The following is an 18,251-nucleotide window of genomic DNA, read 5'->3' as shown; positions in this document are numbered from 1 at the left end:
GGGTTTGGGGTAAATTAGATAATATAATTTTTTTTATTTTAGGTGATCTATCTTTTTAAATTGAGCACAGAGTAGCCATTGACATGTATGCAAAGGTGGTAGACGCTTGGGGGTTTGTTCAAAAATATAAACTTTTTAGGAATAAAGGAGAAGATGAGTAAAATAGTTAAAAAATAGAAGCTAATAGTTTAAGAACTAGATCTATTTGCAGATATTATTTTAATAGGTTAACTGACTATCCTATCCACAACCTATAAACTAGGGCTGTCAAAGTTAACGCATGCGATTTTAATCTAAACATTTTAACGCGTTAATATTTTTTTAAAGCAAATTAATTGTTTGATAAGGTTTGACCCCAACTTCTTGCCATCATCGCAGCGCAGAAGGTAATCAGTGGCTGTGTCCCAATGTGCACACTATCCATCCTAAATTCCATGTGATTTTAGTCATTTTCAGTACTATTTAGGGCAGATAGGCTGACTAGTATGCACATTGGGACGCAGGGATTGCGTGATTGAGGCGCCGGGCTAGACGAAAGTGATGGTGGTTTAAAGTGAGTTCTGAGTAAAAGTGTACTATTAATCTCATAAATTGTCTTATGTAGCAAGATGCTAATGTTAGCTCTAATGCACCTGCAGAACAGGTCCAATTCTTCTTCACAATGCATTTTATCATAATACTTCATGTAAGGTCGAAAGAAAATGTTTTGTTGTATTTATTTAGAAATACTTTTGATAATAGTTGGGTAAATGTGTACTGGGATTGAAGCGATGTGGCTTGGTAAACATTTTATAGGCTGATAACGGCTGAATAAAAACAAAAGAATAATAAGGATTATGTCTCATACTTTGCGGAGATGTGAAAGGTTCTGGTTCTGTGTGACATTCCTTTATTTCAACACATTTACAGGTAAATCCTAGTATTTTAAATTTGCCATTAATCGTGATGAACGCGATTAAAAAAAAAATGTAATAGATTGACAGCACTACTATAAACACATTTTACCATGTTCTAGTACAGGTCTGAGGATGATAAGTGAATTTACTGAAAAGCTATCAGAAAAGAGTGAATTCACCATATGCACGTTCATTCTTAATCTTTCCTAATATGCCGTGTTGTTTGCGTTCCTGAATATAACTGTAGGTCATTATTACTCTAGGTCATTTCTATCATAACACACTTGTCAAATATTAAATATTTAGCTGCTTGCATTATACATCTCACTTTTTGTCGGTCAAATTCACGCTCAGCTTCTGTAACAGTAACGGTAATTCCTGCCTTCTTTGGTTTGATTGGCATTAATAATGATTGCATTATTAATCTCAGTCGTTTTGACAGTGACGTGCTGTTAAACCAATGATTAGCTGAGATGAGAGGGTCAGTTGTTTTGGCGTTGTACAATACCAAAGAAAAGTTATTATTAGGCAACTATTTCACAACTTTTATTATAGCTACCCCTTGTAAACATAAACCGGTCTGGACCTCAACGTACCGGCCATGCTCACTTGCCAAAGTCGTGAAATATGGCCATTAAATCTGCAGCAAATTGTAGGTTAATCTGGCCATGAACTGTCCATTTAGATAACTCACAGTCACAGTTATTTTGACAGTCGGTGAATCGAATGCATCTTGAATATCTTTAAAGGAACACTCCACTTTTTTTGAAAATAGGCTCATTTTCTAACTACCCAAGAGTTAAACAATTGAGTTTTACCATTTTCGAATCCATTCAGCTGATGCATTCAATCCATTATAGCACTTTTAGTGTAGCTTAGCATAGATAATTGAATCTGATTAGACTATAGCTAGTTAACTAGTTATGATATAGCTGGGGACTATTTTCAGGCGCTGCGTAATATCATTGCGCCTGCTGCACCCATGGTACGGCAGCAAAGTTCCTTGATTATTACGCCGGAATGAGAGTAAAGTTCCTTGCCATATCGGCCTAGAAAATCGCAAATTTTAATTTTCCATCAGTCTTAGTACACGATGTAACTACAGAAGAGTCAAGTTTTAAATAGGAAAAATATCGAAACTCTTTAGTCATTTTTGAGCGAGATCCTAACGGTCTAATCAGATTCAATGATCTATGCTAAGCTACGCTAACAGTGCTACCGCCAGACCCAGAGATCGGCTGAATGGATTTGAAAACAGTAAAACTCGACTGTTTAGCTTTTGGGGAGTTGGAAAATGAGCCTATTTTCCAAAAAAGTGGAGTGTTCCTTTTAAGAACTGTGACCAGACCCTCTTATTGATGCACTACTCAGAGATATGGACTATAGTCTACTTTTTTGTGCAGTTTTGTCATTGTTGGAGCTGTAGTTGTGTGTGGAGGTCTGGATGGCGGCTGCTGGAGTCACTGTTTGTTTGTTGATCTTCTCTGCAGCTTGAGTCCATTAGTGTGTTGACTGACTCACCCGCAGGCTCCGCTGAGATTCTGCTGTGGCTGAACGAGCCTTTACCTTCACACAAACCACCAATGCTCTTTCTCAAACAGCACTGAGATTCGGTGGAGAATCCGGATTCTCACGTTTCTGTTAGAAAAAGGAGTTTCACAAAGGGTCACACAATTTGGGAAAAAAATAAAATAAAATGTAAGATAAAAATTGCTATTTAAAATGTGATTTTAAAATTATTCCAGGTTTGCTGTGTTTGTTTGTGGGGCTTTTAACTTTTTTAAATAAATATAAAATAAAATAAGGACATTTTACTGTAAAAAAAGAGATAATTTAAGACATTACAAAAATATATAATTTATAGTAATATTTTAATTAAAAATGTTGTAATATTTCACTGTAAATAAAAACAATGACAATTTAAGATTTATCAAGATTACAAATATTTTATATCATTTTATGCAAAACTGTAATACTGTAACATTTCACTGTAAAATAAAAATAAAGAATTTAAGAGATGTAATTGAGAATTCTGAAAAATTATAGCCTAATAATAATAATCATCATATTTTATATCTGTAAAATTTCAGTATTAGAAAATGAAGACATTAAGACATAAATATTAATGTTAATCCATCAAGCTTTTCTTCTGGCAGAAGTCCACTGGGAGTTTCTAAAGCTTCTCTTTTGTCGGTAAACGATTTTCATTGCAAATTTGTAAAGATGGTTGGTGCATGTTGGGGTTCCAAGTTTACTTTAAAGCGACTCCGACTCAAAGCAGATGCAAAGAGTTCATGTGGATCCATTATTGTGAATCAAGACACTGAAATCGCTGGATCACGAGCCGCTCGTGTGTGAATGAACACAGTGTTGTGCTTCACTCTGTTCAATCCATTTACTTACTTAAATCACAGCCTTTGCGATTTGATAATCACACTAAGCAATTCCATTATTTTAGTTTTATTTTGATGAATCGTGCCCTAGTTTCACATGTGTCTCTGACCCTAAACTGCTTGTTGATCATTCAAGGGAACATAATAACTGAGAACTAAAATTCTGAGCAATAGCATCTCGTAATATTTTATTTGGAAACAGTATCGCGGCTCAAAATAAGGGCCTTTTGATACAGTTGCCTCCATGCATTAAATTTAACAGGGTGACACGTAAGGGATCACATGTCATACGCCGGTGGCATTAGAGGACATGCCATCATGATATTTCTGTGTCCATCACCCCATCTCACCCCAGTGCCGGTCTCTCTATATTAAGAAACGCTGGACGCCGAACATGACCGCAGATCTCCAATCGCTGTGAGATTATATTCCTAGCATCACCAAGGTCATGGGTTCGATTCCCAGGTGATGCATGAACTGAGAAAAAGTTCATGCATCACAAAAAGCATTACGTATCGGTCGCAGTGAACGCCGTCTGCTGGAGTTTGAAGGACTGCTGAGATTGTGTTTTGGGTTCTGTACGTTCCTCAGACGTGCAGCTCCGATTGGCAGGCCTGTTGCCAGGGAGCGCTGCGTCTCAACGTGGACTGAATGTGTTGTGTCTGTGCACTTAGACATGCTCGACTTTAGAACGACTGCAGTGCTTGAATATTTATAAAGCAGATCGTTCATATGAAGAGGGTCAGCGAGTGCAAGCAGATATACGTATATACGTGTGTTTCTGCTGGATCAACTCGTGCTCTGCAGGTCTTTAACGCTTTACCAAGGACAGAATGTCCCAGACTGCTCTTTTATTCTGACAGAACTCCTTTTCCTTTGAGTCTGAGGAGTTTTATGTCTTCAGCAGTGCATCATGGCCCAGTTCTGACACGCAGACGGATGCGTGCTGATAAATCAATGGTTCAGCTGAGGATCGCAGCAGGTTTATGGAGTTCACGTCTGTATGTTTTTATCAAAGATGTGCAAAGTCTATATTTAGTGTTTGCATGTGTACGCGTGCGAGCCTGACTCGACACTATTGCTGCACGTACATGCGTGTGTGGCACTGCATTGCAGCGCTGTGCATTAGCTGGCAGTGTGATGTGAACGCCCATCCTCACATGCTGCAGTGTGACAGCAGTGCTTCATGGCTCACGTGGGCATCTGACGACTGTCTATCATATCACAACTTCTGATGTAGAGCGTCATCACAATCAAAGGATACAGGGGAATCAGGCTTTAGAGCTACATTTTTAGTGTTGCTCAGTTCTACACACAGAGATGAGCTACTTGGAAATTAGTGGTAGGACAATATTTGGCAATGTAGAATTAATTTCTGTATTTTTAATGCATATATTGTGTAAAATAAGTGTTCATTTAAATTCAAAACAAACTGTAATGTGCACTACCAGTCAAATGTGTGGAATAATTAACATTGTGTTATCCCTGTTAAACTTTTGTGGTCACCGTAGCTGTGTTTATTTAATTTTAAGTACATTTAATATTGTAATATTGTGAAACATTATTATAACTGAAAACAACTATTTTTTTATGTGAATATCTTGTAAAATGTAATTTATTGCTGTGTTCAAAGCTGAATTTGTCTGAAGTCTTCAGTGTCACGTGATTTGTCAGAAATCATAATAATATGCTGATTTGCTGCTCAAGAAACATTTCTGATTATTATCAATGTTGAAAACGGTTGTGCTGCCGAATATTTTGTGCAAACTGCAATACACTACCACTCAGACTATAGAAATAAATACTTTTATATAGTGTTAGTAAAGATATTGGTAATGTTACAAAAGATTTTTCTTTCAATTCATCAAAGAATCCTGAAAATAAAATGTATCACGGTTTTCACAAAATTATTCAGCAGCAAAAACGGTTTTCAACACTGATTTTAATAAGAACAATTATTAATAATTAAGCATTGATAATAATAGCATTAATAATAATTGATGATAACTGAGCAGAAAATCTGCATATTAAATGATTTCTGAAGGATCATGTGACACTGAAGACTGCAGTGATGATGCTGAAAATTAAGCTTTGCATCACAGAAATAAATTACATTTTACTATATATTAATATAGAAAAAAAGCTATTTTAAATTGTGATTTCACTTTTTACTGAATTTTGGATCAAAAAATGCAGTCTTAGCGAGCAGAAGAGACTTAATTATTATATAAAAAATATTCCAAATATTCTTAATGATTCCAAATTTGTGACCTCAGTTCAACTTTTTACTCAAATTGTAATACAGATTAATAATTTTAATAAAAGCATTTGAAAGCTGTTTGAAACACCCAATAGTGATAGTGACCCATCAAGGACTAATAGAAAATCCCAGCAGTCCGTGTTCTTTAGGTCACTTTGGATAAACAGCATTCTGCTAAATGGTGTTTCAGGATTTTACCGTTTGCTTTTGTAGTGTAGCTCGCATCTGTGGAAACCAATGCAAATGTTTAAAGCAAGACTGACTTGTGTTTTCTATGTCGTCCTCTGGCGAGAAACTCCTGTTTCGATTTGCATTCTCTGCCGTGAAATGCCGTCTTTGACTGCATCGGATCACGTAGTATCAATCCAACACTGGATGGATGTTTAGTGAGCGATCTCACGAAACTCATATTTCACTGCAAAATCGAAAGGATGAAAATAAAAAATACAAATTTCATGACATTTTTCATAAATTAGAATAATAGCTTTTTATATTAATTAATTTTTATATTAACAGTGTTGAAATGCAAAAATGTTGATATCTCCTTAAACTCAGAGCAGAAATATTGAACACATTCAGACTGCAGACACGCAGCTTGTCAGTGTTGGATGTCCTTGCGTTTTTATGTTTGTCTTGAATTCATGTGTCTGTCAGACTGGATTGATAACTTCATCTGCGGCTCAGACCGAGACATTTTTCTCCTTTCACTAAAGCAGACAGCAGTTTTCAGTGTCTGTGCCAAAGACAAATACCTGCAGAACAAACCACCACCGGCTTTAAGAGTGAAAATATCTTCTGATAAATGGACTCAAGACACAAAACTGCACACAATATTAAGACTGTTTCAGAATGCGTTACAGTTAAACAAGACAAAGAAATTGGCTTTGCTTTGCTCTATCAAAGCTGAATGTTAATATGGATTTTTTTGTATTTTCTGTTTTTAAGTTAATTTCAGTTATCTTTATTTTAAGGACCAATTCTCACTAATAACTATTTATTATGATTTCTGCCTTAATAAGCTCCTAGTTTGCTGCTAATTAATAATTAGTCATTTAGTTAAGTTTAGGTATGGGTTAAGGATCTAGAATATGGTCATGCAGAATAAGGCATTGATATGTGTTTTATAAGTACTAATAATCAGCTAAATTTCTAGTAATATGCATGCTAATAAGCAACTAGTCAATGGTGAGAATTATTGCTTCAGAAACTAGCTGAAATAAAGTTAGATTTTTGTATACATTTTATTTGTTAACATTTTTTCATTTCAAGTAACAAGTTTTTTTATGGGTTTAGTTATTTAACTATAGTCGATGGAACACAGTTCTATCAGTAGGATGCAGATGCTAGTTATTGCATCAGTTAGCTGATTCATATTCATATTGTGATGCTCTTATAGTGACAATGCAAGCTCATAAATCACCCAACAAACAACATAAAAATCATCCATGTGGACTTTCCAGGACATTGTGATTTGCCTACAGTGAAATCAGTTCTGTGTGTGTCGTGCTGCAGTTGATTTTCTTTGCTGCTTCTGTCCTCAATTGACTTTGCTGTGTCTCTCACCCCTCCCTCACCCGTCTCTCTCTCTCTCTGTGTAACTGGAGCTGGTCTCTGTGTGTGACGTTATAGACGCAGCATTGATTGCTTTTATCTCACATACACTGATGCAGATGCACTTGTTGAGTCCCGATGAGAGATGGACACTCATGAAAGCTTTGTCTCCTGAAACTCAGTGAGCAACTGACGGACAGACAGACAGATGCTGCGTTTCACTTGCTGTTCCTGGAAATGAGCTGTGGTGTTACCCAAGAGTGGAAGTTCTGTCTGTGTCACACGGGCTGGGGCTTTATGTGTGTGTGTGTGTGTGTGTGTGTGTGTTGTGTACAGGTTTATATGGTTTATGAGGACACAAATGTGTATTAATGACATGGGTACTGGTTTGGTTTATGAGGTTTACACTTGTGTCCTATAAAACAAGTGGCTTAACATACTGAGCATTGTTTTTTGAAATTCGAAATATGCTAGTAGTTTTGTGTGAGGGGTAGGTTTAGGTGTAAGGTTAGGGAGTAGATAATAGAAGGGGAAAGGGGAGACAGAAAATATAGTTTGAACCGTAGAAAAACCCTGTAAACCACATATACAAGTGTAAGTGTGTGTGTGTATGTATGTGAAGTCGATGATTAATGTGTGTGTGTGTGTGTTTGTGTGTGTGTCGGATCAACGGTCTGAGCTCAAATGTGTTTATCAGCTGTTGTTGAGTGTGATTCAGAGCTTCTTTACTGCTGTTTCATTGATTAGGGTATTCATCGGCTGATTAAATTAAATGATGTTAAATTAAATGAAAATGAGAATCAGACTAGTTGAAGTTTTTTTTTCTTTTTTTTTTTTTTTCTCAGCTAATGTTTATTTTATTTCAAGTCATGAATAAGTAGGCCCTATGTTTTTTTTTTTTTTTGGGTGGTTTAGTTAACCCTAGTCATAATGGCCATATCAGATGTGTGCATGTCATCATCTGTCTGCATGTGCCCTTTTCTCTGAATGTGGCTGTTTCTCACTCTTGTTGTGTCTCATCTCTGTCCAGATGACCCTCTCACCGGCTCTGTCGACGGTGTGAATGTGGGCTGCCATGTCCCAGATGCTCCACATGGAGATCCCTAACTTTGGCAGCATGGTGCTGGGCTCCCTGAACGAGCAGCGGCTGCAGGGCCAGTACTGCGACGTCTCCATACTGGTGAAGGGCCAGGCGTTCAAGGCCCACCGCGCCGTGCTGGCCGCCAGCAGCTTGTACTTCCGTGACCTCTTCAGCGGCAGCAGCAAAGCACAGTTCGAGCTGCCGTCCTCCGTCACGCCGGCCTGTTTCCAGCAAATCCTCAGCTTCTGCTACACGGGGAAGCTGACCATGGCCGCCAGCGAGCAGCTGGTCGTGATGTACACAGCCGGATATCTGCAGATCCAGCACATCGTGGAACGCGGCATGGACCTGATGTTCAAAGCCAACTCGCCGCACTGCGACTCGGCCACGGCCTCCATGGACGAGCCCAACTCGGGCCCCCAGAGTCCCAGCACCCACCCGCTGGTGCCAGCCGGCTGGTCACCCTCGCTGCCGTCGCAGGCTCGCAGGATCAAGCTGGAGGAGCCGCTGGCCAAACGAGCTAGCGACGGGACACGTTCTGCACGGGCCATGCCCCTGTTCTCAGCGGGGGCGTTTCTGCCTGGGGCTTCAGCGTATCTGGGAGAGCGTTCCAGTCCTGGAGCGTCCAGCCTCCCGACAACTGACAGCCCCACGTCTTATCAGAACGAAGATGAGGAGTTTGAGGAAGAGCCGTTCGATGCAAACGAGACTTACAGCCAGCTGTGCGGCCGCTCGGCCAACCCTTACGGAAGTAGGCAGCTTCTTCTGTCCGACTCTCGTCTGCTGTTGATTGTGTGTCATTTCTGATGATTTGAATGATAGGCAAATGTTATATGAGGTTACTTTGGTTTAGAGATGGATTGCTTAGCATGTGGCAGATGATTTGAAAAGTGACAATGTGCCAGTTAAAAACTGGCTGACAGGAGAGGTATTTGAATGTTTCATGAATTGTCTTTTGATAACCTGCATCGTTCTCATTCAGAGTGGAAGAGTTTTAATTACAGTACTGTATATGATCTTGATACAGTGCACACGGTCTGATAATATTTTGGGGGAATACTTTTTCTGATATCTGCTTTGGAGGAGAATTTATTTTAGAATAATTGATTTTACTTTAGTTGGTTTTATTTGAATGTATTTTAATATATTTTTTTTCTATGTACTGTTCAAAAGTTTGGGGTTGATTTTTTTATTTTATATATATATATATATATATATAAGGATGCACTTGATATATAAGTGACAGTAGAGACATTTATAATGTTACAAAAGATTTCTATTTCAGATAAATGCTGTTCTTTTGACATTTCTATTCATCAAATACTGAAAAAAATTAAATGCATCACGGTTTCCAAAAAACATTCGGTAGCACAACTGTTTTCAGAAATGTTTCTTGAACAGCAAATCAGCATATTAGAATGATTTCTGAAGAAACATGTGACAGAGAAGACTGGGGTAATGATGCTGAAGATTCAGCTTTGATCACAGCAATCAGATACATTTATATTCACATATAAAACATTTATTTAATTATTTGTTTTTACTGTATTTTTCATCAACTAAATACTGCCTTGGTGAACAGAAGAAACTTCTTTCACAAACATTGGTCCTACCAACCCCAAACTTTTGAATGGTAGTAAATGTAATGAGTAACCGTGTGCACGCAACACAACGCTGGACTTTTAGTAAAGGAATAATGAATATATTACACTGGGATCATATCAAATCATTCACTAGTAAACCAGAGGCTGCTTCTGTTGCTGTTAAATAGGTTACAGGCTCATTACTTTGGGTCAGCATGTGAAGTTGTCAAAACAATTTCAAGTAGTGGAGAGTAAATAAGATGAGCCAAAAGTAAAACTAATACACCTAATTATATTTCAGGATTTTTTTTGCAGTGGGTTGTAGGGGCTGGTTCAGGTCCAAGACTGGGTTTTAGTCACATTTCATCAGTAAGCTTATGAGCAATTAATTACAACTGTCAGAATTTCTAGTGAGCTGTTAAAAAAAAAGCTGTTGTGAGACATAAAATAGGCAGCAAGAAACACGTATGAGCAGAAGTGTTAACACTGGGCGGTTCATGATGTCTGTTTAACTGTGCTATCAGAGACATGTGCTAAAGATGACCTGATGTATTATTACAGTGTGGCTTTCTCCAGGACACACTCTGTCTAAAACTACTCCGTCTGTAGTGAAATGTAATATTTCTATAGCTGGATGGTAATTCTCAGGACATCACACATCATAATTAAAATGTATTAATAACCAATTTTATGTAAAAAAATGCCAACACTGTTAGATTTAAAATGTTACAGGATTAAAGATCAGGGCAAAAATTAATAGTAAAGGCCCTAATTAGCAAATGTTACTCCAAAGGCCTTTTTTCCACCATGGGATAAAAACAAACATTTTTATCTCACAATTCTGACTTTTTTTGTCTCTCAATTCTTTTTTTTTTTTATCAGAATTGCATGATATAAACTCACAATTCTGAGAAAAAAGTCAAAGTTGTGTGCTATAAAGTCCCAATTAAAAACAGATTTGTGACTTGTGAGGATTTTCTCAAAATGACCCATTTAAATTTCCCAATCCATACTTTGTTGACGTCTCATAATTCTGAACTGTGATTTGAGGAAAAAAGACTGAATTGCTTCCACGACTTTGTGCCAAGATCTGTCATTGTCAGTAAAAATGTTTTCCCATTGCTATGTTGAAATATTAAGCTCTAGGCCAATATAAATGTGTTTAAAAAAAAAAAAAGAAGTCAAGAAAAAAATTAAGATGGCACTCACTCAAATGTGAAATTATGAAATACCACAGCATTAATTCAGGAATTTTTGCTAGTAAGTGCAGGGCATTTTTGAGGCAAAAGAACATTTTAATATCAGTTAAAGCTTAATTTAGGTATAATTCATTGAGTAACACGTGCAAATCTGTCTAATGATATTCCAATGGAAAAACACCAACTTTCTGTTGTAACAGTTGATATGTTAATATAAGTTGAGTTTGCTGTTTATTTCATCAGTAGTAAGTCATGAAGACACAAAGTGCCTGAGGTTAATGAGTCAGAGTTTGAAGAAAGTGCAGCTGAAAGGTCAAATTCAGAGTGAAATGCTGTTGGATATGAGCATTCCTCCATGTCGAGTAACATGCTGATCTTTTGTCTGCTGTGTGTTGTCGGCGTTCCTGTCTTGATTTGACCCATATGTTTGGTAACTATACAGATCTATCCTGACTGTCTCTCTGCAGTGACACTCACTGTAGCTCTCGCCCGGCGCTCGGGTGTCACAGATCGTGAAATGCATTCAGTCTGTAATCAGTCACCGCTCTAGAGGCTCACATTGTTGGTTATTTGAGAGCTCACACATCTTTTGTGTGTGTGTGTGTGTGAGACTGAAGGACAAATGGGAAGCAGAACTTTTCTATTAGTTGTGCCAGTGCAGAGCTTTATTGAGTTGAGGCAGTTTGATGCGTCAAATAAGTGAAGAGCAGGCACTTCCTCTGAATAAGAGGAAACTGTAAAAATGTCCACCTAATTCTACTTAACTTACATTTTAAGTAGAAAATTGGCTTGATTCATTCAACTCATTTTTTGAGATCTTGTAAATTTTTAATTCCAAAAACTTAAGACACTACAGGTAACACTGGATAAAGCCAGGTTGAAAATTGTTTGATTTTAATGATACATTACTTTTTTTAATCACAGTATAAATCAGAAAATACTAACTATAGACCGAAAACTAATACATACAACATTTTGTTCCTAAAAACAATGTGTATATGAATAAGTGTGACTGATATATGAACAAACCCATCAGTAAAAGCCTTCAAAATACAGATATGAATAAAACTGTAAGTTTTGGAGTATGTAAATGCTGCTTAAGTGGAGAAACAAACTCATTTTGAGAAAATCTACAGACGCCAATAGATGAAGTTGCAATAATACAAGCAATTGAATGATATATTAACAAATCCCTCAGTAAAACTGAATTCAGAATTCATCTATTCAGAACATAGATATGAATAAAACCCTAAGTTTTGGAGTAAGTGCTGCTAAATTGGAGAAATTTTGAATTGATATGGATATTGGAAATCAAATCTACAGACACATGTAGATAAAGTGCAATAAAGTAAACACTTAAATGTGTATTTCAGATGTGTTTTTGAATGTTACAGTATTGTGAAACAACACTTTATGAAAAGCCAAATAGGCAAAAATCTCAAAATTGACAGATGCATGAACATTTTTGTGCCTGTAGTGTCTCGCCTTAAAAGTTGAAATTGGTTAAATGATTTTAATGAGTTAAAGTAAATAGATTATATTGAGTGTATGCATAATTTTTTACTATGTGCAAAACTTATAAGCATCCGTTTAGATGGACTAAAACGGTGTTGAGTTCTCAAACTTATTGATTTCTCAGCATGATTTGCCGTATCGGAGGTTCTGAAGGTTGTGGTGACTCTGTCTCTTCCAGTGGCAGAGAAGCCGGAGATGGCGGTCATGCCGGTGTCGCTGGAGAACCGTTCGTGTGTGCTGATCCGCAGGGATCTGGTGGCTCTGCCAGCTAGTCTCATCAGTCAAATCGGCTACCGATGCCATCCCAAACTCTACACCGAGGGAGACCCCGGAGAGAAACTGGAACTGGTGGCAGGTTGGTGAAATCAGTCAAACCCTATGTGAAAGTTAACAAAAATGAGACGTCATCATTAAGACATTGAAGTACAGCATTATCCAATGTAGAAGATCATAATGAATGATTTTGCCCCTTGTTGCTTAGTAAAAAACTTCAAAATAGTTTTTTACAATGTACCAACCTGAAGCAGAAGATGGTCCACCTTGAAAACTATAGTCTGACTGCTTAGAGAAAGATTGACACACTTTACTACTCCAGCAGAATGAATGTATCTACAAAAAGTCCCATTTTCTTGAGGTTATACCATTTTACAACCAAAATGAACCTTGATATTTCATAAAAACTTCAGATTACCTCGCATTATTTTTCAGAGACTTGCAGACTGTCATACTAGTGGGCAGAAAACATCCAAAAAAAAAAAGATTATTTTAAATTGCAATTTCAATCCATATCTTTAAAGAGTTTTTTCTCTTACATACACCAAATGTTTCAATTTTATTCCTATCTATACTCTGAAGGTTTTTTTTACTGAGAGGTTTGTTCATAAATCATTCACACTGATTTATACAACATTTTACTCCTAAAAACATGGTGAAAATGTATTTGTTTTCTGTCTGTTGACAGTATTTTCAGATTTATGGAGTGATAAAAAGAGAAATCCAAAATCGCCCCCTGGAAACACTTTTAAATCTAATACAGGACAACAAAATCAAACAAGAACTATTCATATGGCTTTATATAATGTTCAGATTTATGCTGGAAATGTGTGCTAATTAATGCATATTGTGTCACAGATGTTGTTCATGCACTGGAGCTGATTACGGTCACATTTCTCTGTGTTGTTCAGGCACCAGTGTGTTCATGACCAGAGGTCAGCTGATGAACTGTCATCTGTGTGCTGGTGTCAAACACAAGGTGCTGCTGCGCAGGCTCCTCGCCACCTTCTTTGACAGGTGTGTGATGTCACATCAAATCACTGCTGTCTGCAGCGGTGTAGCGCTACATGTACCTGTACATCTCATTCACTTTGACATGCATGTATACTGAACGAATGCGGCGTGTTAACCACTGCACATGGATGGAATGATACAGTCTATATCACTATACTTTGTTGTGAACGCATCTAAAAAATAATGAAAGACTTACTGCTGTTAGGAAACCACATGATCCAAGTTGTAATTATAAGCTTACAGTTTAAAGCGGTTTGTTCTCCTGTCTATCATTTAATGAATTGTGGCCAGATTCGGTTTACAGCATGTTACAGTAATTTTTATGCACTCTGTAAACAGTGATTGACTGTAGCACAACTCTGACAGAAATTCAAAAAATGTTAAAACTGTAATGTGATTGGTTCTCAAGGCACACATGATCTAAGTTGACCGTTACACTTTCTCCAAAGAAAGATCATGGTATCTCCCAATAATAAGACCGTCTCTGGCTAAACTTCACAGATTTTAATGGAGGAGCAGTTTCTCATTCATGAGCTTCAAACGGATGGAGCACAATAGAATGGAAGCTAACTAAAATATGTGACGCTGGACCACAAAACCAGTCTTAAGTCGCTGGGGTATATTTGTACCAATAGCCAAAAATACATTGCATGGGTCAAAATTATCCATTTTTCTTTTATGCCAAAAATCATTAGGATATAAAGTAAAAATCATGTTCCAAGAAGATATTTTGTAAGTTTCTTACCATAAATATATCAAAAACGTAATTTTTGATTAGTAATATGCCTTGCGAAGAACTACATTTGGACAACTTTAAAGGCAATTTTTCTCAATATTTCGATTTTTTTTTTTTTTTTTTTTGCACACTCAGATTCCAGATTTTCAAATAGTTGCATCTCGGCCAAATATTGTCAGATTCTAACAAACCATACATCAATGGAAAGCCTATTTATTCAGCTTTCAGATGATCTATAAATCTCCATTTTTTTAAATTTACATTTTAAGACTGGTTTTGTGGTCCAGGGTCACACATACATTTTGCTAAAATATATTCCATCCAAAACTGGAGGAACTTTTTGCTCATTTACAGCAGCACCATACACTGCAGTATGAAGAGTCTGTTGTAGGCTTGCAGCAGTAACAACACACTTTCTATTCAAAGACAGAGACATAGTTTGTTCAGTAAAACAGTTTAATAAAAGAAAAAAAAAACACATGTTGTATTTTCCCCTTGAACCACGACTTCAAAAACGAGTTATGTTCCAAACCATCATATTGTGTAGCGTTACACCCCTCCAGTTATGTGTTATGTGCAGTGCAGTTATTAAGATATTGAGTGTTTAGGTCTCATGGCTTTTCTTTCCACTACACCCTCTCCTGGCTGCTTGTTGAACCTGCAGGAACACATTAGCAAACAGCTGTGGGACGGGGATCCGATCATCAACCAGCGACCCCAGCAGAAAACCACTGGACAGTCGAGTCCTGAACGCAGTCAAACGTACGTTACACTCTATATATCATCAGTGATGTTCAAACCAACATTCATTACTCCGCCCTGCATCACATCCGCTGAATGAAATCCAATACTTAATATTCCAAAAGTAGTGTCTGTTTTAGTGAAGCATGTCACACTCTTAACTAAATATAATGCATATCATAGCATTTTTGCTTTTGACAGCCATTAGTAAGGTGAAGAAGTCTTATATTATCTGTAATCAGTGGAAAAACACCACAAACACATGATTCCTGTCTTCCTCTGAGCTAGATTACAACTATTAGTTCAATTCTCAGCCCATTTTCACATGTTTGACATTATTTGATGCCTAATTCCAATTTCAAGGTCAGAATTATGGAAACTGACAGAAGAAAAGGCAAACATGAGCCAGATGTTTACTGCTTTTACTGCATCCAAACAGACAGAAAATCACAGATTTTGTTAATTTGTTAAAGTTTCTTTGACATTCAATGGAGCCTTAATATTATGATTTGCTGCTCAAAAAAACTATTATTATTTTGTGGAAACCAGTAGAGTTTTTTTTCTGTCTTTATCATCATTTTTGATCAATTTAAAGCATCCTTGCTAAATAAAAGTTCCCAAAAAATATAAATTATACTGACTCCAAGCTTTTGAATGGTGTATAATGTTACAAAAGCTATTTATTTCACATAAATGCTGATCGTTGGATTTTTCTATTCATCTTTTTTCTTGAACAACAAATCAGCATATTAGAATGATTTCTGAAGGATCATGTAACACTTACATTTTAAAATATATTCAAATAGAAAGCAGTTATTTTAAATAGTAAAAACATTTCACAATATTACTGCTTTTGTTGTATTTTGGATCAAATAAATGCAGGCTTCAGCAGAAGAGAATTCTTTAAAAAACATAAAAAAATCTTAGTTCAAAAACTTTTGACTAGTAGTGTGTATATATAATTTGAAGAAAAAATTCCATGATGAAAAAAATATTTCCATGATGGAAATATTTTATTGATATTTTTGAACTCCGCATTATCAAATTAGGTAATACAAGCCATGTTTGCAACTCAGCAAAAAACAGTATGTGAATTGATCATTAACTGTTAATTGCACACCATTCATGCAGCTTTAGATTTCTTCTCATTCAGGCTCTTAATAATGCACACTTTTTTTTTCTAGTTTACTGTCAGAACTTCGCGCCCAACTTTAAGGAAAGTGAGATGAACGTCATCGCCGCTGACATGTGCACCAACGCACGGCGCGTGCGGAAGCGCTGGCTTCCCAAGATCCAGTCCATGCTTCCGGATGGGATGGAGGTTTACCAGGGCTCGTCGGTGGCGGCGGGCGTCAGTCTGGGCATCGGTGGCCTCCCGGTGGGCATTCAGCTGCCCTTTGAGACAGACTTTAAGAACCTGCTTCCCTCGGGCCTGAGCCTCTACGCCGAGCGCAAGGAAGCCGCGAGAACTCATTTACCACTGGACGGCGACGGCCCCGATCTCCCACGGGACGGAGGAGAGGAGGAGACACAGGCTGAGGAGGATGAGGAGGAAGAGGTCCAGACTGACAGCGCAGATGGGACGTTGGGGGCGGGGCCTGTCAAACCTGGAGCTGAAGGTGGGGCCACTGTGGCCACACCTCCTGAGAGGCAGCAGAAGGAGGAGGAGTTTGTGGACGGCCTGAGAATAAATGGGCAGTGAGACTGGAGAAAACAGCCTTCAGTTCATATTCACCATGTGAATAAATGCTGAAGGGAGGAATCAAACACACACAGGCATCATTCGTGAAGAACACAACCTTATTCATGTGCATTTGACTTTCCTCAAACACTGGATTTGGCAGGATGTTCATCATGTGCTCCAGAGAGCAGAAGTCACTGGTCGTGGGAGGAAATCATGCCAGTGGCACGGCGGCTGACCTTCATTGTGAAACATTTATATTACGTTTAGAATTATATTACGTTCCTTCTTGAGATAACTTTGCCATAAATACAGCAGTGAATCTCACTAAAACATGACCAGATCACTTTACACCCCAAAATCAAGAGGAAAAAAATAAGGTTGAAGCTTTTACAAGAACTTATAACATTTATATCAGTAGCTATGTTTACATGCATCCAAAAAAATCAGTTTATGATTAGATTGATAGCTAAATCAAATTGATTTCTGACCTGAAATAAGACAATCAACAAGATAAATCCAGCCGTATGAAATATTTGAAAGAGACTATTTTCTTAATTAGATTCAGTAATATCATGCATAAAATGCACAGTTTACATATGTTTTACGTCATATGACTTGCATCTTAAGAACTGGTCAATGGATGAAACTGAATATTTGCAAAAAAATGTACAAATAAAAAAGTTCTTCTGACACACATAGCAGATTACGGTACTTTTTATGTATGTCATCCTGTGAATTGGTTTGCAATGTTTAGGGCTCATATAAACGGAACAGAATCTGAAACCAGATTGGATTCGTTATGGGTGATGAAAATTAGTGCATGTAAACATAGCTGTGCCATTATTTGTGTGACAGTTAAGCCCCATTATATTTATATTAATCTAAAATAATAATAAAAAAAAATCTGAATAAATGCACAAATAAACAAACAACTTTGAATTCATGTTTAACTATTATATATTCTGTTCTGATGTTAATTTTTAGTGTAATGTATTGGAATCATCGATTTAATGCAGTATTTAAAAAAAAAATTTAATGAGAATTTGAGATCAGTTATTTTAATTTGCAACCATAATGGTCCCAAACGTATTTTTGTGCAATCTGGACATGTTTTTTGTGAGATTCATTTATTATTTAGAGAAATGGTTGCGTTTAATAGAGCATTTGAAGCTGAAATAATTAAGTGACATTTCATGTTCAGTTTTTAGTGCAGTAGATCTGACGGCTTGTTTAAAATAGTTCCATCTTCACACGTTTGACTGGTACATGAATGATAATCCCTTCAGAAGAGCAATGCCTGCGTGTGTTTGACCCGATCTGAACGC

At 37.1% G+C, this 18,251-nt stretch overlaps 1 protein-coding gene across 1 annotated transcript in view; it reads left to right on the top strand.

The window, feature by feature from the left end:
* LOC306871710 (nucleus accumbens-associated protein 2-like) overlaps positions 1-17,947 on the top strand; it is a 34,103-nt gene extending 16,156 nt beyond the window's left edge. The window contains exons 2-6 of the mRNA XM_079419821.1: positions 8,131-8,932; positions 12,657-12,833; positions 13,663-13,768; positions 15,166-15,263; positions 16,427-17,947. Coding sequence (XP_079275947.1) covers positions 8,164-8,932; positions 12,657-12,833; positions 13,663-13,768; positions 15,166-15,263; positions 16,427-16,944 — 1,668 coding nt within the window. The 5' untranslated portion in view covers positions 8,131-8,163 and the 3' untranslated portion in view covers positions 16,945-17,947. The remainder of the gene's footprint in view (positions 1-8,130; positions 8,933-12,656; positions 12,834-13,662; positions 13,769-15,165; positions 15,264-16,426) is intronic.
* Positions 17,948-18,251: the final 304 nt, after the last annotated feature.

Source organism: Barbus barbus (assembly GCF_936440315.1).
Source record: "Barbus barbus genome assembly, chromosome: 6".
Taxonomy (NCBI): Eukaryota; Metazoa; Chordata; class Actinopteri; order Cypriniformes; family Cyprinidae; genus Barbus; species Barbus barbus.
Note: the sequence above shows the minus strand (reverse complement) of the source record. Positions and strands in the feature narration are given on the sequence as shown.